We start from the raw sequence: 22015 nt of genomic DNA, 5'->3' as shown, positions 1-22015 counted from the left end.
TTTCCATCCTGCTTGTGAGGCTAACTTCTTGCGTTCAGCAGTGCTTGCAGGTGCTGTATGCCTCTCCCAAGGGATTTTGCTCCCTCTTACTGTCACTGTTAGGGCCAGAACATGCTCAACTATTATTCAGTACTTTCTTTACAGAGATGCAGGAACAAAAGCCTGAGCTGCAAAATGAGATACGAGTACCTGGAGTGTTGTGGGTGTAATGGTGTTCTAGAGATCCTTTGTTAAAAGTTAAAGGCTTGCATAGTCTTCTTGTCCTTTTCAGTAGGAGGCCTACCAATATCACTAATCTCTTGCTTGTGTTTTTGTGACAAGTTGGGTGAATAACGTGGTTACCATCAACATTTGGGAACTCTGACTAAGCTTTGAGGAAGGGGAAAAAAAAAAAAGGCAGCTGGATTCTTGTAAACTTGTTCTTGGGTACAAGGAGATCTGGTGAGGCATCTCAAAGCAGATTGTTATTGAAGGACTGTAGAGAACTAACAAAAGGTCTTAGAGGACTGAAAAAAAGTAGTAACTACAATGCCAGCTTCCAAAAATGGGGAGAAAGTAAGAGATGGGAAACTTCCATACTAGCTAGATCAGATAGAAATCTCAAAAGAACACTGAAACAGGTATACCATTCCTAAATATCTAGAAAATGCTCACAGATGAGTTATTGGCTAAGCAGGACTTATCAAGAGCAGATGATAAATGATATGGCTTCCTTCCCCAACTGTTCCAGAATGGAATTATGAGAAATCTCATAAGCTGTCAAATTTGGAGAAATCTCATAAGCTGCTCTGAACAGTAAACTAGAAAGTCTTGTTTGAGCAGTGTGCTAGCTGCTGTGGCATCTGGCCGTTTCAGTTCCTGCAACTTGGACTAGCTGTGGTCCCTAAAGCGCATAGGGCTATTGTTTGGCCCTGCAGGAATGCATTCGGTACCCCTACCTGGACACCTTCTCCTGTCTCCTCTCTGATGCAAGGTATTGTATCACAACTTGAGTTTCAAAAAACTTGCAAAATTATTACAATTGCTCTGTGTCTCATCATATAAACTCTCTTGCCTGTTATCATAACCAGTATGCTTTTATTATTTTTATTTTTTTTTACGTCGAAGTGGTAAGCCTCCTGGGATTGTTGGCACATGTTTTACAAGTAGATGTATTAAGTTAAACAGAAAAGAATCCCATGTTTTCTTTCTTTATTGGTTAGGGAACTGAGGCATGTTCTGCTCTCACTTCCTTGGATCGTTAGTGGGTAGAAAGGCACAGAATATATCCTAAAGTTGGATGCTGCTTCCAGGAGAATGTGAGCCGGTGTGCAGGAACTAATAACATGTAGTACTCTAACCTGTGTCTACAATAGTAGGTAGTGCTGACAAATTAGAACAGTAGACCAAAGCAATGTTGAGAACACAATATCCATACTAAAAACACTTCATTTTTTTTTAATTTTAGACTAACGCTAGTATGGTCTTGTGGACTAGCTGTTTGCAGCTGGAACACATTAGGTGTGCTCCTGGCATACATTGTCTTACATGGCCTTAGCTTAACCTAAAAGGAGGTCCCGTTCCTTTGTTCCAGAACAGCTCTGTGATGTGAACCAGCACACCATCAACAGGAATGATCAGGCAGTTCACTTAAAAAGTGTGCTACTGGTGGGAACTAATGCAAATATAGAAACAGCCCCTTACTGCAAGTTAACTGAGCAGCCTTTCCCCATATGTTCTGGGTAAACAATTCTTAACCATCCCCTCTATCAGCTCCTTCACAAAACTCTAAAGTACTGCAGTGAGAATGCTAGCTTTCAATGACTTCCTTTATCAGAGGAGGAAAAAAAGTGTGTAGGGAGAGGTTTGTATCTTTTGGTCTAACAAGAATGCTCAGGGTGAGAGGAAAAGACAACAAGCTTTCAGGTAATTAAATTACTTGTGTTCATTAACGAGCATCTTTTCCTTCCCTATTCACAAAACCATTATGCCTTTTTCAAAGGTAGGAAAGTGGAGAAAGGACTTCTGTGAGAAATCCTTAGTGAGTACCGTACTAGCTATAACATTGAATCCGGATGCTTAGAGTCGTAAGATCTCCTAACAGCTAGACCATATTGCTGCCTGCTATGCAACAATTAATCTCTTAAAAGATTAAACAGACTTTCTTATAGTTATTTTAAGTAAATAACTAATATAAAGCTATTGTTCTGGCCTATGCAACACCATCCTGTTCACGTCATTAGAAAATTTAGTGGTTTTCCATTTAAGAGGGTTATTTCTCCCCCACCCCTGAATGATGCATTTTGCTTCTGCTCTTAATGTCACTGTTTTGCTTCGTTTTCCTGTGTTGAGTGTTTTGGCCACAGGTTCCAATTGAAATATGAGTGGGAGAAGCTCTCTCCAAAAAGCCTGGTTAAAAAATGACATGTAAATATAGCACACTTCAGCTTTTTTAAGATGGATGTGCAAGATACCAGAAAGGTGTAACCTGTCATAATTTAAAGGCCTGTACTGCATTGACTATGTCATTCCTAGGATTTTTTCAATTTATTTTTAGGTCCCATATTTTGACTTAGAGTTGAGAAGTAGTTTGGGTTTTATTTCCTTCACATTGATGGTTTAGGTGTACTTGTGCTTAGGTGCTGACAAAGCTCTGTAGCTAGGTGTAGAACAGAATTTATTTAGTTATCCTCTCATTCTCGTGTATTACAAGCCTTTTTGTAAGGTTAACCAGAGTAGATCTGAGATTGAGTGAGACCTGCAGTATGAAGTTTGTCAGGTGAACTTCCTGCACAGAAAATTCAGGATTCTCAAATAACCAGAAGTGATTAACTAGGACAATAAACCATGTGTGAAAATAGTATAAAACAGCTGAGTTAATATTGATGGTTAAGAGCACTCTAACTTTTTGGTATGTAACAGGCATCTTCCTTTTGAATAAGCATGAGTTAATCATGCAAGGTGCTGAGGGACCATGGTTTACAGGCCGTCAGGATTTGAGTACATTTCTTCACCTTTCCACATCACTTCCATAACTGCCATTGTAGGATTTATCATAAAATCATGGAGTTTGGAAAGTCCCACCTCCTGCCCAAAGTAGGTCTAGTTAGACCAGATTGCTCAGGGCCTTACAATGTATCTGTTTACATACAGCAACGTGGGATCTTCTGAACACCAGAAATGCTCAATTTAAACCTCGCTTTCACTAAATAAATGTGACACAAACATCCTCAGAGGAAAGCAAAGATCAGTATTCGGTGTTTTCCTTACTTAAAACTGTTTCAGAAGAACACTGGGAAAGCATAGTTCTGTAGGAAAAAAAAAAATAACCTCAATTTTATTGAACTTGACCAGTTAGGTTTTTTAATAGCCCCAGAGAAAGCAAAAAAAACCCCAAATCTTCTATTTCTTTCTCCTTTCCCCATCTCACCTCCTGGCTCCTGCCTCTGAGTGCATAGGTGTCTTTGAACAGTGCGGAATGGTGTGTGCTTTCTGCAGGATTCCTTGGTACTAAATTAAATACTTTAAACACATTGAGACTTACTGTAGAAGGCCTTTCTTCCTTGTGCTGGATTTAGCTGTTTGAAGGCCCACTTGCTTATTGTAACCATGTATAGACTATGAGTTGAATTATTGTGGCTTTATCTACTCGTCAATGACAACAGTATTTTTTCCTGCACTGTTGCAGTTTCTCTAATCTCAAGACTGAAATGTTATCTAGAAGCTTTGCTAATGTTAACTCCTGCCACCTCCCCTTCCTCCAGCCTTGTATTTAAATTCTCGTTTTCTATTGCCACGAGACTCCCACCTAAGGAAAATGGAAGCTGTGAAGCAAGTCAGTAGAATTATCAGGATCTTTTCTGCTTGTTTTTAGTTTTAAGATAACTAGCAATTGTTCTTCTATTCCTATTGCACTCTCTCTCTGTTAATCCTGACCTGAAGGGAGGCTTTGGTCTGGGAGCAGATGCCTGTACTTCAGCCTTCCATCAGGAAGTTACTAAACTGTAGCAGTCTATTTATGGTAGCTTCTTTTGTACTGCTAATAACCCAGCAAGGGCTGAGATTAAGCCATCTCGGATTGTTTTGCGCGCATTTAGTTGTAAAGGCAAGTTAAAGCCGATGAAGTCAGCAGAGGGGAAGGACAAAGGAAGTAGAATCTTGATTCCAATAAGAATTTTCTTTGTCTGTTAAACAATGGGAATCCTTATGATTCTCTAATATTTATTTATTTATTTATTCAGATGTGAAAAATTTAGGATTGCAGGAATTTCCAACAGATTATCCTCAACTGGAGGGGCAGAGAAGTAGTAACTTTAGCCCACCGTTAACCAGACTAGCAGTTTACTTTTGGCTTTCATACAAGTGGTTGTCATTTGAAAATGAATTCTGGGAGGGTTTTTTGTTTTGTTGTTGTGGTTTTGGTTTGTTGGGTTTTTTTTATAGATGATGTTGCTTTTATATCTGTACCTTTTGGGCTTCTCGTAGTGGATCATTAAACTTTTTTCATCTTTGTGTTGTGGCTTGGTATTTTTGTTATAAATTACAACATTCCTATTTCTGAATTGATTTCACTTTATTGATCACATCTTGCTCTAGGGGTGAGCTGAGATCTGTGTAAACATTATCTTTAGAAGGAAGTGGGATTAAAGCTGCTCTAGCACCTGCTAATGTAGGATGCGACCAGACTTCCTGTTCAAGAGGAAATCCTAATTTACTCTTCCTTGTAAACTGAAGGCTGATCAACTTACCACATAGTAACCTTTTGACTTGTAAACACTGTGTTCCTTTGGGCTGCTTTTAGCCTCTAGAAATTATTTTCCCTCGGGCTTGATGGTAACTTTAATGGTAAACTTTGACTCTATTGAATATCATGAAAAAGCAGCAACCCTTTTCTACTGAACTAATTTTAATGCAGTCAAGCATATCTACAAACTCAAGTAGGTGCTTAAGATGCCTTCAAGTTCTAAGAAGGTGGCTGTATTTTTCTTTACACTCTTAATCACCAGTGCAGTGTTAAACAAAGAAACTTGTTATCCATTGGGTATCGAAAACAAATTGAGCTATTGTGATTATTTGCTTTGTGATGCAGACTTTCACCCCTTGCAAATGGTTGTTGTGTTGTGGGTGGGGAGTTGGCTCTGGCTAGGATAGTCATGGTGAATCACTGGCAGTAGTGCCAAGTTTGGCATGGATGAAGATTTGGGTTGGGGCCAGTAAAGTGAGTTACAGTACTTTTTTTTAATTGTTTATTACCAGCCCCTGAAAAGATTTTTCTGTCCTTGAGGAGGAAGGAAGAGATCAAATTTAGCAGGAGCAGTATTTGTTTCCTCTTACTGCTAATACAGCAAAAGAAAGCTGCTTCTGAAATACGTATGTTCTCCAGGCGTCTGACAGCCTTGCTTCAATGAGTGATGGGAGGCTTCTGGACTAGGTACACAGCTGAGGATCTCCGTAGGGATCCCACAACAGGGAGGTTTTGAATGAGGAGCAGCTACTGGGACTCAGAGATCTGCATCTAGATTCCTTCTGCCTATGTAAATAGTAGCAATTTAAAAATGCTGACAGCATAACCTGTTCTGTTCTTCTGGGGACTGATACAGCTTACTGAAATGGTGGAGGTGGGTTGATTCACAAGGAACCAAGACTCCTCGTTTATACCTCTTTTCCTTGTCTTCTCTTACCACGCCCCAATGACTTAAGAATTTATTTTCTGTTCTTTTATGCTGTTCAAAGCATGTTGATAATAGAAAGGAGGTGTTAAATCTGAAAAAGTACAATTTCCTTTCTAATGCTTTTTTTCCCCCCTAGGCATTAGGGCTCCACTGGTATTCGCGTGCCCATTCACTGTGTTTTTACATGTCTCATTGCTAGTATGGCTCTTAAGTTGTTTATAAGAAATACTCTTAAAATAACAGGCAGAATGTTTTCTTGTTGGCCCAAAAGAGCAACCTTACTATTTATTTTTGATTAAAATGTGTATGAAGTTTAAGGTTGTTTTTTTAAAAAACAAAACAAAACAAAAAAACCCACTAGCCTATGTCCTTTTCTTTTTCTTTTTTCTGAAGTTCAGACTTTTAACGCTTTTCCTGTAGAATAAGCAGTTGCTTTTGTTAGCAGAATTCTGCTACAGATAACATAAATATATTGGTCCCTGAAGAAATCTTCTGACAAAATTTCAACTCTGCTTAAAAAAAATGAATTATTAATGTTTTTTGTTTCTATTCTCTCTCCTCCTTTCTCCAAAGAGCACCCTTTTCATGATGTCACTAGAGAACACTGAGGATATAATAGAATAAATCTGTAAAAAGGGTTCTTTTGAGACACTAAGTCCCGAGAAAATTGACAAGACAGCTGCATCTCTGACTGCCCTGATCTTTCAAGACTGTAGCACTCCAGAACAAACTATCTCATATCTTGAAAGCTATCTTCATAGAGAGAAAAATGCTATGGTGCTTGATGCAGTAAGCCAGTGGTCTCCTTTTGAAAAGTAATTTCAACTCTGTTATACCAATCACAATTTTTATCCTAGTGTGAGATGACTACATGAAGATGGGGACTTTTTGTGAAAGAACAACTGATTTACGTACAGTTCTCATAATGCGTAGTGTGTGGTGGTGTTTGTTGCCATGGTGTGTAATATGGTTGAGCAAGATGAGTTCCAGTAAGGATGTTCAACAGAACTAGTATGTCCCTTCTAAACAGGAGAAATAAAGTTTTGCTATTTGTTGCGCATTGAACATTGACCTTGTTCTTGAGAATGGTAAGTGTAGCGTTCTAAATACCTGTAATGCTGACAATTAAGCATCATGTTGCTAACTCTTAACATGTGAACTTACATCTTAGGTGTCATTATGGTTGGCAAGGACAGTTCTGTGATGAGTGTGTCCGCTACCCAGGCTGTGCTCATGGGAGCTGTAATGAACCATGGCAGTGTAATTGTGAAACCAACTGGGGTGGCCTGCTCTGTAACAAAGGTACTTAACATTAATGTACAGGAAAAATAAGTAAAGTTGCATGATTAACTGATAACTCATTAACCATTTTTTTTCCTGTTCGTGTGCAACTACCTGAGTATTTCTGTGCCTGATTCTTTTATGACAGGTGGTGCCTAAACATCATAAGTATAGGCAGTTTAAGACAAAAGGCTTGGTATGGTCCTGATTTTCCTAACTCATGCTGTTGTCTCTTGTTCATCCTTCTGTGTTCTGTGGATAGGAATGAGATAGCAGGCTAGCTAATGGAATATGGGGGTGATATGGGTGAATGACGTTAAAGCTAGAAAGGCATCTGTATGTCTGACTACGGATTAAAATGGTGAGATTTGTATTCCTTGTCAATTGACACCTTTCTCTGTCCAGATCTGAATTACTGTGGAAATCACCATCCCTGCCTGAACGGTGGAACCTGTATGAATACTGAACCAGATGAATATCGCTGTGCTTGCCCAGATGGCTACTCTGGAAAGAACTGCGAAATTGGTACGTCTGGATATTGCACATATCTTCAGTAATCTGAGACTGTTTTAGGCATGGCTATGTTCTAGTTGGCCAGGTGGCATTTCTATACGCTCATTGTTGCTGCTTTTTTTTTTTTTGGTGTAGAGTGGAGGGCCTGTTTTCTCCTTTCCAAAAGCTAGCTTGGTTTCTGAGAAAGGGAAGTGTGATAAGTGATGATGTGCAACTTGTCCTTTCAACTTGATTGTTACTTTGTGTGATAGTGGGGATGTGCCAGCTCAGTCACTCTTGTTTAGTGGCTTAGGCTGGCTATTCAAAAAAAACACTGAAGGTAACAAAAGTGCTGCAACATTTTCCCTTGGATTTAGATATGACTGAGTATATTTCTTCCCTTTAGCTCCCATGCAATTGGACTATAGTCTCATGGAACTGCAGCCTTTCCTTGTTATCTTTCTCCCTGCTACCTGTTTTCTTGTCTTCTGGCTTGCTTGCAAACATGCATCTTCGACAACCTGGTGACTAAGGAAGGTGGTAGTAATGGACACCTCAATTTTAACCATGGAGTGGGGCTTGGCCCAATTTTTAGCTGCCTGAACGTGTTGACTACCCTTTTTGATCAGCTGAAACTTGATTTTTAAAATCATCTTTTCACGTGTGACTTGTAATACATTTGGGTTAATGACGCAGATGTTAACTACTATGGAAATGTGTTCAAGCCCTCTTACAGAGTCACCTTGAGCAGTCTAAATGAAAAGTTAAGTGTAATCCCTGTTCCCATTGGTGAAATGGATGAAAGCATTTAAACTATAGTCAAGAAGGCATACTTCATCAGAAATAGAGTTTAACAGATCTGTGTCTGTCCAACATGAAAAACTGCTTCCTATCTCAACCACGCTACAAAGAGAGCATATAGCTTTTTTCATGTATATCTGTGTATGTTTTACACAAAGACCAAAATTTTAATGTACTGCAGACTATTTTGGTATTTGGAGACTTTTTCTGACTATTCTGTCTCTGGAGATAAAACGGCAGGTGTGCAATTTCTATTTCTTTCCTATTTTGCTTTAAAGATGTGATTTTTGGAGAAAAAAAAGAAAACTTTTGAACTTTTGGTTCAACTTTTTCACCTGTAATATTCAGTTGGGTGTTCTGCTGTGACTCTCTTTGCCATGATAGACTGTTAAATCCTTTTTTTTTTTTTTTTGAAACGTGATATTCCCCGTCTTCTCACTTTGAATTTTGCTGTTCCTTGATATAGTTAAAAGTATGGATGGAAATAACCCATTTTTTTTTTTCTTTAACTCAACAGTTTGGCCTTAATTTCACTAACCTATTATCACCAGAAGGTTTTCACATTTATCAAGATGTAGATCTTCTTTGAATTTCTAAAAGTGCTGTGTGGTTTTAGTGATAACTATCAAAACCTAAATTTTGCTTCAGCTGGTAGAATGCGATGCAAAGTTTGGGCTAAAATGGATGAAATCTTGTCTTAGCTTACTCCAAAAGTTGTGGGGAAACACCTTGGCTCTCCAGATGAGGAGACAGTGATAAAAGGAGCCATACATTTGATGAGTTCTATACTGATTATTAACACTAGATTGGTATATGAGCTGCTTTAGGTACTAGTGTCTAACTTCCTAGACAATGCAAAGTCAGTTTGCAAACTAGGTAACATCCCTGGAAGAAAGATTCCAAATATAAATGTCAGCAACAATTAGAAAGCTGTGCCTAGCAAAGGGATTGTTTTCTTCTTTCCAGAAGCTTCCTTGGCTTCTGAGAGGGGAAAATATTCAAAAGTGATGGTGTACAACTTGTCCCTCCTCAACCTTACTGTTGCTTAATGCAGCTTCTGCATACAGCCCCCTACATGGAGTGACAACAAGCAGTACTGCCTATAATTGCAAGTGCCTCTATACTTTACTGTTTCCAAGGAACAGTATTAGAATGAAGCTAAACAGACCTTTGATACTTAAACTACTACTACTACCTCTGCATACAGCATATCTGTTTTGTCTCACTGAAGGAAAAAAAATATGCTTGGAGCACTCTGGAGGTGGTAGTGCGTGGCTGGAAACAATAGCTTAAGGGGGAACTTCTCTAGCTCTTGGGTTATTGAGATATGAGTGACTTGTCTGCCTTCAGGCTTTCTAGTTAGTAGATACGAAGGATGCACCTTCGGTAAAAATCCTGCTTCAGTCTCCTACTGGGAATCTTACTCTCTGCAGCTAGGGAGAGGAAGCTCCAAATTTTTCTGTACAGGCACCTCTCTACCACTCATGCTATTTGTCACTTTAATCAGAATGCGAATTCTAACCATGTAAGTTCTCCTTAATTGATATTGGAAGAGTATTTAGCAAGAATTTCTTTCACTCTTTCTTCCCAGCTGAGCACGCTTGCGTATCTAATCCCTGTGCTAATGGTGGAATTTGTCACGAAATTTCGTCAGGCTTCAAGTGTCACTGCCCATCAGGGTGGAGTGGACCAACGTGTGCTATTGGTGGGTATGCGTTTACTGATGACTGACCTGTTAGGTTGGAAGGGTTGATACAGCTTACTTGGTAATCATGAACTGTGGATGTGGAATTTGGTGGTAATCCTTTACCTTACCTGTCCTTTAACAGCTCTGCATTGGGAGCCTCTGAAGAGATTAGTGGTACTGTGCAGCCAGCCAGCAGAGTATCTATTTGATGCAGTTGAGATCCATGGGTTATCAAAAGCTGGACCATATAGAAATAAATGCTGTTGCCAAAGCTTGTAGGACGATTTCTGACTCTTTAGCCTGTCTAAAGCAAAATACAGAATGGATTCATCTTAAGAGATACAAACGTGAACATGAAAGGTTCTGCCCTTCTTAAAGTTGTAGAAGAGTAGATTACTCGCTTAAATATTTAAGGGCCTGTTGCCCATGATGTGGAAGACAGGATTTTTATCCATTTTTCAACAGCAACTCCCCCCAAAAAAAAAAAAAAAAAAAAACCAAAAAAAAAAACCAAACAAAAAAACCAAAAAAAAACCCCAAAAAAACACCTGGCTAAACTTATGTCGTGATCCAGGAATATGGCTTTCAGTGAATGTGTTAATAGTTAGCAGAGTAACTGAATCACCTTGTTGTTTGCAGGCAGGGGAGAGAGGAACTCTGAAATTTTCTATATCAAAGATGTGAGAAAAGCCTAAGTAAAAAATTAGGTTAGAAATGTTAGTCTGTTCCTAAGCTTATTTGTTTGTATGTTCTCCCCCTTCATCTCAAAATAACTTATACCCCACAGTTTAAGCCAAATTTTAAACCATATAATGGAAGGCATACTTTGACTTTCCAGATATTGACGAGTGTGCATCTAACCCTTGTGCTCAAGGAGGGACCTGCATTGATGGTGTTAATGCATTTGAGTGTATATGTCCACAACAGTGGATTGGAGCAACGTGTCAGCTTGGTAAGTAAATTACCTTCTAAAGTTTTGAAGACCACTGGACATTACTCCTAAATAGCAAAATAACTCTGTAAGTGTGTTTCTGATACGATTTTTATTAAAGAGAACACTGAAGATGTGTGTTGCTATTGGTATCTTAGCTCTTCTTTAATAGATCTTAAAGCCAGAAGTTTCAAGTGAACCTGTAACTATTTAAGCCCCAAGTTAAGCTTACTTATAATAGTTCTTCTAGAATGCCCGATAACTTTTCTGTTTCAAAATGCAGCCTTGGTGATGGTAGCTCCTTCTTCATGGTGGCAGAACAGTGACTATAAGCTTACGGAGGCAAGGAAGGGATTTGCCCTCACTAACTAACATATTACCTTTTTGAGTTTTGGCAAAGGGAAAAGTAAGATAACATGCATGTGCTACTATAGACAAGTGCGCGTTAAAAACCTGTGGTATGTAAATGGTTTTAGTGCCATACCAATGTATAATATGAGCTTCTGATGCTTGGATTGCATGGGAACTTTGCTTGGTGCTGTGGTAATCTGTTTCTGGGTTGGTGCTTTATTCTCTTCTTTCTTTTATCTTCTTTCACAGATGCTAATGAGTGTGAGGGGAAACCCTGTGTTAATGCTTACTCTTGCAAAAATCTCATTGGTGGATATTACTGTGACTGCATTCCAGGATGGACAGGAGTAAATTGTCATATCAGTTAGTATTTCTTTAATATATGTTGATCATAGGATGCTTTATTCTTTTAAAAAAAGGTTTTATGGTGAATGATAGTATACAAACTTGTACAGAAAAGAACCCCTGTTGTCAGAATTTTCCTAACTTACAGCAATATAAATTGAAAATATGGCTTGAAAATTTATTTAGAGGTGTAATTAATATTAAAATGAGCTTAGATGTACACTTACATAACTCTAATAAACATCTCCCTACTCACTCATTCCTGATTCTGAATGATATCGTGTACTAATTCAATTTAAAATACTTTTTAGGTAAAATGATAGATGTGAAATTATCTGATAGCATTTGATTTAATTTCTATTACACTGTAATAGAAATATGTAGTATGTAATTTTCTGCTACATATTCTTTAAAATATTAATCTCTTCAGACATCAGGCATCCTTGCTTTTCATTGAAACATCTAGAAAAATCCTTTCTGAAAATCATTTGTTCTGTATTTTTATGCTAGACCTGTACTTTTCAGCTTTGTCTTCCAGTATAAATTCTAATGCCGTGCATATTTTATCCATAGATATTAATGACTGTCATGGACAATGTCAACATGGAGGAACTTGTAAGGTAACTCTTGTTTATTACATGCCATGTTGAAAATAAATCTTGTTCTGGCTAGTTATGAATTCTATCTTTTGCAATTACGTGTTGGTTAAATGAGGTTAAATGTTAAAAGTGTAGTATTGCACTTGCAGGCTCTTGCACCATTTCAAAAAATAATTTTATGTGGTGCTCCTGCTGTTCACAAATCCAGAATGTAGAAATAACTTGAATACTTGTATGCAAGTATTATTATCAATAACAATTCTTTCTACTTTTGCTTGGTTTTTTTTCCCCATCCGTGAAGGATGAAGTGAATGGTTACCATTGCTTATGCCCTCGAGGTTTCACAGGAAAAAACTGTGAGACGGAAACAAATGAGTGTGAAAGCAACCCATGCCAAAATGGAGGCCGTTGCAAAGACCTGGTGAATGGATTCAGTTGCCTGTGTTCACAGGGCTTCTCAGGAGTCTTCTGTGAGGTGAGAGCACTGGTGACATTACTGCAATACTTTTCGTGGATTGAGTTCTTGAAAGAAACATATATCTGGGTTTAAATGGGAGTAACCCAAGGCTAAACTATTAACTGACTGACGTAGCTGTTACTTGACACTCTGAATAAGTAAATTTGTTGTGCAGTGCTGTCATAGTAGCTGTAACACTTGAATTTGCAGCCTGATAGACTGCAAGTGTTGGCTCTCGTAAATGTTTTAAGGCTGCAGGTATTCCTTAAGCTTGAAACATTTTCCTTTGTAATTTTCAGGACCACGTCCCTTTGTTACACTAGAATGTTTTAGGTGTTCATCCTAATAACTCTGAAGTACATAACTGAATTACCTTTCCAGTAATCCCACTGCTGTTGGTCGGAGTATCTGCATAATTAAAGGCAGGCAGATACACAAGTATTGGCTCTCAGAACTTTCTGTTTGAGATCATTTTAGGAACATGTAGTTCTAGTGCTTAAATAAGGATTCAAATCTGAAATTCTGAAGTGCTAGTGATAATTCATAAAGTACTTCATGATAATGAAGATCTGTCTCTTTCTAGTGAGGACATTGGACTTCTTAATGTAAAATTATATTGCCCTAAGTATGTACTTTGTGGCTTTTACTTATAGCCAAATTCATGTAAGTGTTATAATTAGCAAGGCAGCATCAACTGGAGGCACTGGATTAGAATTGGGTTGATTTACTCGAGAAGTTTTCATGGAAGACATTGAAGTGATCTCACATAAATGCTGAAGTAATCTTATTCTGTCTTATATACATTATTAACAAAAAAAAAAAGCCCTCCTTTTATACAAAATTTAAAAGGGTTGCAGATACTGACCAGTTTAATAAAATTGGTGCAGTACCTAATAGCTCACGTACCATTTCTACATAAGGATCATAGCTTGAGTGCTTTACTCCTGGCTGATTCATACCATACTGTGTAATTAAAGTTTTAGCAAATCTGCTTGAATAATAGGGGGGAGTTGGCTGCTTGCCTTGTGTGTTGCAGGAAATATCTACCATTGATTCCAGATGCTAAAGTACCAGCTACTGAACTTGCATTGGGAAGGGGAAATTTACTCTAATGGAAGGAAACAAATGGAGACATCTGATAGAGGAGATCTGAGAATCTTTCTCAGACCTTAGCTATTTTTTGTAGTTTGCTTTGAATGTTTCATGTGAGAGCAAGAAATAGCTTGCTGAAAATCTCTCTAATGCAGCTGCAGTTGTTACGTGTTCCTCTGAATTAAATACTTAACACCATTTGTGTTCCTTCTGTTTTGGTTAGCTTTGAATTTTTCTCCTATTTAGCTACAGAACTACTGAAAATAGTGACCAAACCCACTATTAGACTTAATTTTAAGTCTGTAAGGTAGAAAAAGAGGGAAAGATTCACTTGAGGGAGAAGGAAAGGAATCCTTAAGAATAACGGTTTGGAGGAAAGATACTGTGATGTAACAGTAGCCCTTTTGGGGCCCCTCTGTAGATTTTAAGGCCAATTTAGGGCATCACCAGTCAGTGATACTGTGTGATGGTCTAAGATGTAGAAGAAGCAGAATTGCTTTGCTAGAGTAATTTGTCTGTGTCAAGGGTTACGTTATGAAAGATAGGTTTAAATTTTGCTTTTTTGAATCAGATGGTAAGAAGTGTTCAAAATATACCTAGTATTTCTGTGTGTAAATTGTCAGGGTGATAGTATTTGTAAGAATAAGGCCCTGATCAGCTTAGTTCTAACTAGACCTACTTTGAGCAGGAGGTGCAAGTAGCTGACCTCTAGAGGTCCCTTCCAAACTATGTGGTTCTATAGTAAATTCTGTGTTAATTGAGATGGGAAGAGAAGTTGCTCTAGAGAACAGGGTATTTTTTTTTTAAGGTTCTATAGTAAATTCTGTGTTAATTGAGATGGGAAGAGAAGTTGCTCTAGAGAATAGGATTTTTTTTTAAGGTTTTGTGTATTTTAGGTGTCTTGCAGACACACAGTTGACAAGTGCACTGTTACTTAACTTGCATAATAGCATTTAATATGTGAGTGTGAAGGACAGAGAAGTGACTTATAATGATCCAGAATAGTCACAGTAAAATGTTTTTTAATGGCTTGTTCTTAACTAAGTTATTGCAAATGTGCTTATTCAGCCTCCTGCGAAGGAATATGTTTTTAGCAGTATCAGAAATGTTTTGTGTTAGGATTGACTAAAGTAACCTGAAGTTTTTTTCTGTGTTGCAGGATGGAATACAATATTTATGATTCATAAACCTTCTTAAAACTTGAGGTTCCTTGTAAATTATCTTCATCTGTGTCTTTGGCAATGCAGATAACTGCTTACTCCTGGGAAATGAAGCAGCTGCTGCTAACTATGGTCTCTCTTACAGATGGATATTGATTTCTGTGAACCTAATCCTTGCCAGAATGGGGCTAAATGCTATGATCTGGGAGGAGATTATTACTGTGCCTGCCCTGATGACTATGATGGAAAGAATTGTTCTCATCTCAAGGACCACTGCAAGAACAATTCTTGTAAAGGTACCTGCTGTTGTCCAGAAACTTGTCTTAATGTAGTGATGCTACATTAAAAAACAAAAGTAGTATTTTTGGAAATAGTATAACGCATAAACTATTTTATTGTAGTCATTTGGATTTTTGTGAAATAATGATGCAGTGAAAAGACATGCTTGTAACAGCTTTTATTTATAAAGAGGTAGAGAGTAACTAACAGCTAAAATAATGTTTAAATTGTGATTAGTCTTAATTTTTCTATAACTCTTTTAAAACTAAAAACTTATGGGTGATACAGATTATAAGTCTGATGAAATACTTCTCGTTCTTAGTAATAGACAGCTGTACAATAGAGGTCTTCACTAATGCTACCCAAGAAGGAATCCGTTTCATTTCATCTAATGTTTGTGGGCCTCACGGACGGTGTATAAGTCAGCCAGGAGGGAATTTTACTTGTGCCTGTGAAAGAGGTTTTACTGGAATATACTGTCACGAAAGTAAGTAGGAGTTTCTTCTAAATTATTTTTTTGCTCTAAAACTTCATTCAAGTTTTTGTTATGAAGCTTTACAACATTAAAAATAAATTAAGATTTTAATGAAGCTGCATAGAACGTTGTTTCAGATGTGCAACTTGAAATCCAATTTCTTCTGGTAACAGTTGTCTTTGTAGTCGTTCACACTTCCTCTGTGAAGGAAAACTGGCTTTAGTCCAACTTCAATGTGAATGTGTCTGTACCCACTACCTTTATGTACAGTCTTACAAGAAGCCGTGGATTTCTCCAACATGGGGATGATAAAGAAGCAACAGACACATTGACAGCCCAACTTAGGAGCATGTGTATTGCCGTTCCAGGTATTTTTTGAACACCTGGATATTTTTGCTAGGTTAATGCTTAATGCTCTGGTTTGGCTTGCTACATGAAAGAAAATACATCTATAAACCTTACCAGGCTTGAAAATAGGTGTTTGAGCTGTTCTTATGTATGTACTAACGAAGTATAACTTTGTGCTGCTTTTCCTGCAGCCACAAGTGTAGATCACTTCTCTAGGTAGGTGAAGAGAGCCTTGAGCGATAATTGTTGACTTTTTGCCATAGATATCAACGATTGTCTTGGAAAACCTTGCAAGAATGGTGGGACGTGCATCGATGAAGTTGATTCATTTAGATGTTTCTGCTCAAGTGGCTGGGAAGGAGAACTGTGTGACACAAGTGAGTACTGCTGAGTGTTGCAGGGTCAAATAGTAGGGCTTTGCTGAAACAGTTAGTGGTGGTTGGTACGTGGTTAATAATAAGGTGGTTTGTCTGTTCTGTAATTACAGTCTATGTGGTGGTGTTTGCAAAAGTATTTTCAAGAAGGCTTTTGGGTAGTTGCTCTAAAAGGTTCAGTTCCTTTAATAGGACCATAATCTGATTCTTTACTATAGTACAGGATATATCTCAGAAGGAGAGAACTTTTTCTCCTGAGGAGAGGCAAAAGTGAATATACTCTGTTAAGAGGGTCTACTCATTATATTGCTTTTATTGCTATAAGCGTATATACTACTTAATACTTACTGTATGTAGAAGCTTGTCCCTTACCCAATCTACTCATACACAGTGGTTTCCAAACTTGAAAAGCTTTTTAGCTTTAAGCCAGTGCAAGCTATAATGTGCTTCCACCTTACTGAAGGAATTTATAAATTTAATATCTATTCCTTTAGTAAAAAAAAGACCTGCTGAAGCCTGAATTTGTACTCAATAAATATCATGAGTAGGGGTGTTGTATTCCTGGTTCAGTGGGAGCAGGCCTTTACTCTTGCTGCCATAGCTTGAGACGCTTTTGGCAGCTATCACTGCTTTTTGTGTGGTCTAGATGAAGTTTAGTCTGGAGTAATTATGTTCTAACTTTTAAAACATTTTTCTGAAGTGAAAAGAATCTTCTCTAAAATTCACATATGTATATGTTTGGTGTGTGTATGCACACACGTGTATGTATGTATATATATGGCTAAGCCATCTAATGACTTTAACTCTCTGTATTTTGAGACATAAAGCAGGAGAAGGGAGCCTTAACTGTCTCATGTGGATGTCCTGGGCTGGGGACATTGTGGTCCCTACTTAGGAAGCTTTCTCTGAAGTTCAGAATGCAGCTGTTTGCTTGAAAAATGAACTACTTTGGTGCTCTACTTAGAAGCCATACTGAATTAGACTTTTTCTCTTAAGCTGTCAGAAAATCTTTCATAATTCATGTTATTCTGTATTAAATCAGAGATTTTTTTCCTTGCTTATATAAAGATGACCCCATAACAATTAGGAATGCTGTCTTCCTAAATAGTACACAATTTATTTCCTTTATAAAGAAGTATTTTATACTTTCTCATGGCCTTGGCTAGGCTAGATAATCTAATTTGAATAACTCTTTCTCTAGATTTCAATGATTGTTCTCCTAACCCATGTCACAACGGTGGCCGATGCATTGATTTGGTAAATGACTTCTATTGTGAGTGTAAGAATGACTGGAAAGGCAAAACTTGCCATTCACGTAAGTGTTCTTTACTTTGATCTTTAGTTTACCCAAAGATTTGTTTTCTTTCTTCTCGTGAGACCAGAGTTCCTGAAATTTAAAATAAAACAATTGCAGTGAAATAATAGGCATATTTTCATTACTTCTTCCAGTTTCCTAGCAACAAAATGGAACATTTAAAAAATGTGTTCCTTCATGTAGTGAAAAGGTGGTGTAAGAGATTCTCTTAGATTCCACTCTTTTGGTTGTTTACTGTAATACAGCAAGTGGAACTATGCAATTTTCATACTATTGCATTTAAATATGAAGTCTCTTTAATTTTGTGATTAAAAAGTAGCTGATCTTAAAATTCAGCAAGACCAATGGAAATTAAAACTGGTTTATTGTGATTTATAGGTGAATACCAATGTGATGCAAATACTTGCAGCAATGGTGGAACATGCTATGATGATGGAGACACATTCCGCTGTTCATGTCCTCCGGAATGGATAGGAAGTACTTGCAACACTGGTAAGCTTTTTAAATCATCTTCTACAGAAAAAGCCAGAAGAAGTAGAGAAGTGTTTGATACTTAACTCTTTAGTAAATAGGCATACAGCTGGCTAGTTCAAATCAGTTCCAGTTGTCTGGTGACTGAAGTTGAGAGTAACTTCTTTCACTCAACTGACACGATACTGATTTTTAGGAAGCTGTTCTCTGCAGGTGGCTTATGTGGTCTTTTACATAGCTTCCCTTGGGCAGATTTGGAACTTCTCTATTAGTCTTTAGAGACCTTGTGTAAAGGTTTTCTTGTGAACTTAGTCCCCCACTTTGCTTGAAGGTTCATAATGTGAGTAAGTTTGTGATCAAGAGATGTATGAGCAGACATCCTCAGGAAAATGAAATGAAGCTGTTCTTCCTAGTGGATTTGCAGAGTTTCTGCCTGCTGTAGGGATCTACTCTTGGATCTTTTGGGGGATTGAATGTAGTCTCCATGGTACATTTTTCTGAATATGAAACTTCACTAGGACTAAGAAGCTGGATGAAGGTAACTTAGTATAGCTTTTCTACTTCTTGGATACAATTGTGGCATTTAATCAAAATCTGAACGAAGTACACCTCATGACTTGGGTAACTCACTGCCAAAGTAGGAACTTAGTAGTATTTGAAGGATGCTTATGCAGATGGGGAAAAAATAAATAATATTTTTAATAAAACTTCATGGTTCAATCAAACAATTGAATTGGGATGATAGTGAAGGTAGGTGAGAGACTATCTTGTGATGTGACTGTTTTTGAAGTCTTTTGACCTTATTGTAAGTCTTGCACTGTTGACTTAAGTGCTATTCATGATTGTGATATTGACATATCCAGATGATAGATACTTTTTGTTTTCTGTATTAATAGAGACCTTTTCTGTTTTCAAAGCTAAAAACAGCAGCTGTATTCCAAACCCTTGCATGAACGGTGGAACATGCGTTGGCAGTGGAGATTCCTTTTCCTGTATCTGCAAAGAAGGATGGGAAGGACGTACATGCACACAGAGTAAGGCCTTTCTCTTTTCTTCCCCTGCATTCTCCTGGGATATTAGGAGTGTTTGGCACAGAGCTGTTAACTGAAACAAAGCAAGTTTATAGAGTTCATATGCCAAAACATGTGAATCATTCAGGGTGGGAGGTAAGTAAAGAAGATGATGCTGGAGTAATGAATGAAGAACTTGTTGTGCTTCTTTTTGCACCTAGTCTCTGCCAAAATAAGACTTTCGGCCTTCTATAGAAATACAATTTTTGGGAACATGTGTGCAGAGGAAAAAAAAATCCTTGCAGAAATACAGATTTCAATAATGAAAAGGGCAGGCAGTAGTGTGTACTCCGTCATTTTCTCCGAGGATAGCTGTTAACTTCTTCAACATACCAATACAATGAATTGGTTAGGTGGAGTAAAGCCTGCAGCTTTGATTTTTATTCTTTTTTTTATTTTTAAAGGCATAACACAGGGGGGAATATCTAAACTTGAGCTCTGTTTCTACTCTAAATCTACTGTGAAATTACTGTTGTATTGATGTATGCCCTAATTAACTGTTTTAAAGCTGACAGTGCTAGTATAAATGCTAGCAAATAATTTTAAGTCATTTATAATGAGAAAGATTTGCTTAAGAAATCTGGCTGGTTGCACATATACATATGAAGTGCCAAAGTAACAGGAGTCTTTTAGAAAGCTTTTAGAGCCTCGTTGAATTATACACTACAAATCTCACCGATACCTTGTTTTATTTCTGTTATATTGCCATCATGCTGCTTATCAGTCTGTGCTGCTGATACATCAAAATACACCAAAGTTGTAAAATTTTGCATTTAAGGCATTTCATTGGTCTGTTAGGTCTAATTGAACTTTCTTTGCAAGTGTGGAAGAAAACATTCAATTTTGTATTATTTTTCTTTGCTTTCAAATGTGGTGTCTCTTGAACTATATTACGCATTAGAAAATAAATGTGCTACTAGTTACACTACTCCGTATTCTTTTTTATAGATACCAATGACTGCAACCCTCATCCATGGTAAGTATGCAGAGTCCAGTGCTGTGCCTATTGTGAAAATAAAAGTGAGCACAGTAATATGGATTTCCATTCCAGATTAGAACTAATTTTACCCTAAGATAAGTGAAGCCAGCCTCTGTAAAAATCTTAAAACAATTTTTTGCCATGCCTTGTCTATTCCTTGAAAGCAACAAAGACCACGAAACAATCCTAAATTGATTCATATATGAACAGGTAAAAGTACTTTAGTGTAGTCTTTGTGCCAGTACTTTGATATGAAATGAGTCAGACTTGATAACATTTTGAGCATCTACAGTTGAGTTAGTAAAAAAATGAGAAATCAAAACCTGTTAGTTCACAATAAATAATTTTAGATAACATAAAAAGTACTGTTAGATCAAATACGATGTATAAATGTGTTTTTAAAACAAGATTAAATTTTTGGAAGATACAATGGGAGTATTTTAAATATAGAGGTTGATACTTATGGTTGAAGAGGAAAAATACTGATATGTGAGTGAAGCAAACCATCTGCCTTATCTTTCTCTGTCCATTCTGGTACAATAACCTGTACTTCATGTATTTTAAAAAAAAAACCACAACAACCCACCTTGCAAAAGCTCAGACTTCCTCCATATTCACTTTACAGTGCTATTTTTATCTCCTTGCGTTCTCTTGATATACTTCCCCATGTATGCATGCACTTCTGTAGGATGTTGCTGTTTTAACAGGTGACTTACTAAGCAATACTGTTTATGTAGCATTATGCTTTCTCTATTGATGGGAATAGAACATCCCCCTAAACAACAGCAGGTTTAATTAACAAAGCTTTAATTAGAGACCAATGAAACAATGTATATGACTTAAGTAGACTCATATTATGAATTAGCTGGGATTTTTTAATTCTGCATTGTTGAATAGTGAGAAAGTATTATGAACAGGAACAACAGAAATTTGCATTTGAACACGCCGCATAAGACCTATGGGGTTTGCTCATCTTTAGGCTTCAGCGAATCTAACCTGAGAAAGCTTGGTGTAATGATAGGTTCATTATTTTTACAGTTACAATGGAGGCATCTGTGTTGACGGTGTGAATTGGTTTCGATGCGAATGTGCGCCTGGGTTTGCTGGTCCTGACTGCAGAATTAGTAAGTACCTGTATGGGTAAAGACCTGAAAGGTTGTACCATTCTGACACACAAATCAGAAAGAACACCCTGTGACCCTTTTTGCATTAGGTTAGCTGAATTCCAAATAATGAAGCTGAAACCACCTGTCAGTCAGCCAGGTACTCATACCTTGTAAATAATGGCAACTTGTGTTCCTTTCTTCATTTCGTTAAATGGAACTGAAATGAGTTGACTTAAATTATACTCAATACTTGGCTGATGGATTTCATCAGACATTTCTGAAGGTTTGGTGGTGCTGGCTTCATAGAAGCTTATTAAGTTTTAAGTATTTTTCTTGGTAAGCAACTTGTCATTAAAGGTGACATATATCACTAGGCGTTCCATTTAACATTAGAAACTGAAATCCACTGAGACATTGCAAACGAAAACAAAAACATCAGGAGTGTAATGCTGGCACGTGAATAACCAAGTATGATAAAGGTCTTTCAAAGCTATAAAACCAACCTATTACACTGCAATTATCCTGAAGGGTAGAAACTGAAAAGAGAGGGGAACCAAAGACCTTAAAGTTGCACTGAAGTGTTTTGGAAGAGTCCTTTTTTTTTTTTTTAAATGGAATATTACCATTTTGACTTGCATATAATAGATACCCTGGTTTTCACTTTATTTCTGCCTCTTCAGAAGATCACACTTTGAGGCTTCTGTAGCCTCAAGGCTGTTGGGCTTGGTCCTCCCACTCCATCAGTATGGTG

The 22015-nt window shown here is 37.4% G+C and overlaps 1 protein-coding gene across 2 annotated transcripts in view; it reads left to right on the top strand.

Moving 5' to 3' along the window:
- JAG2 (jagged canonical Notch ligand 2) overlaps positions 1 to 22015 on the top strand; it is a 72148-nt gene that overhangs the window by 40332 nt on the left and 9801 nt on the right. The window contains exons 6-20 of one of the 2 annotated variants that reach the window (XM_063333360.1): positions 6823 to 6953; positions 7338 to 7457; positions 9817 to 9930; positions 10751 to 10864; positions 11444 to 11557; positions 12113 to 12159; positions 12440 to 12613; positions 14993 to 15143; positions 15449 to 15613; positions 16213 to 16326; positions 17525 to 17638; positions 18017 to 18130; positions 19027 to 19143; positions 20128 to 20155; positions 21197 to 21282. In XM_063333360.1, coding sequence (XP_063189430.1) covers positions 6823 to 6953; positions 7338 to 7457; positions 9817 to 9930; positions 10751 to 10864; positions 11444 to 11557; positions 12113 to 12159; positions 12440 to 12613; positions 14993 to 15143; positions 15449 to 15613; positions 16213 to 16326; positions 17525 to 17638; positions 18017 to 18130; positions 19027 to 19143; positions 20128 to 20155; positions 21197 to 21282 — 1703 coding nt within the window. The remainder of the gene's footprint in view (positions 1 to 6822; positions 6954 to 7337; positions 7458 to 9816; positions 9931 to 10750; positions 10865 to 11443; positions 11558 to 12112; positions 12160 to 12439; positions 12614 to 14992; positions 15144 to 15448; positions 15614 to 16212; positions 16327 to 17524; positions 17639 to 18016; positions 18131 to 19026; positions 19144 to 20127; positions 20156 to 21196; positions 21283 to 22015) is intronic. The other variant, XM_063333361.1, reaches the window with a different exon arrangement.

Source organism: Chroicocephalus ridibundus, chromosome 4 (genome assembly GCF_963924245.1).
Source record: "Chroicocephalus ridibundus chromosome 4, bChrRid1.1, whole genome shotgun sequence".
Lineage (NCBI taxonomy): Eukaryota > Metazoa > Chordata > Aves > Charadriiformes > Laridae > Chroicocephalus > Chroicocephalus ridibundus.
The sequence above is the reverse complement of the archived record's forward strand: the minus strand, read 5'-3'. Positions and strand labels throughout refer to the sequence as shown.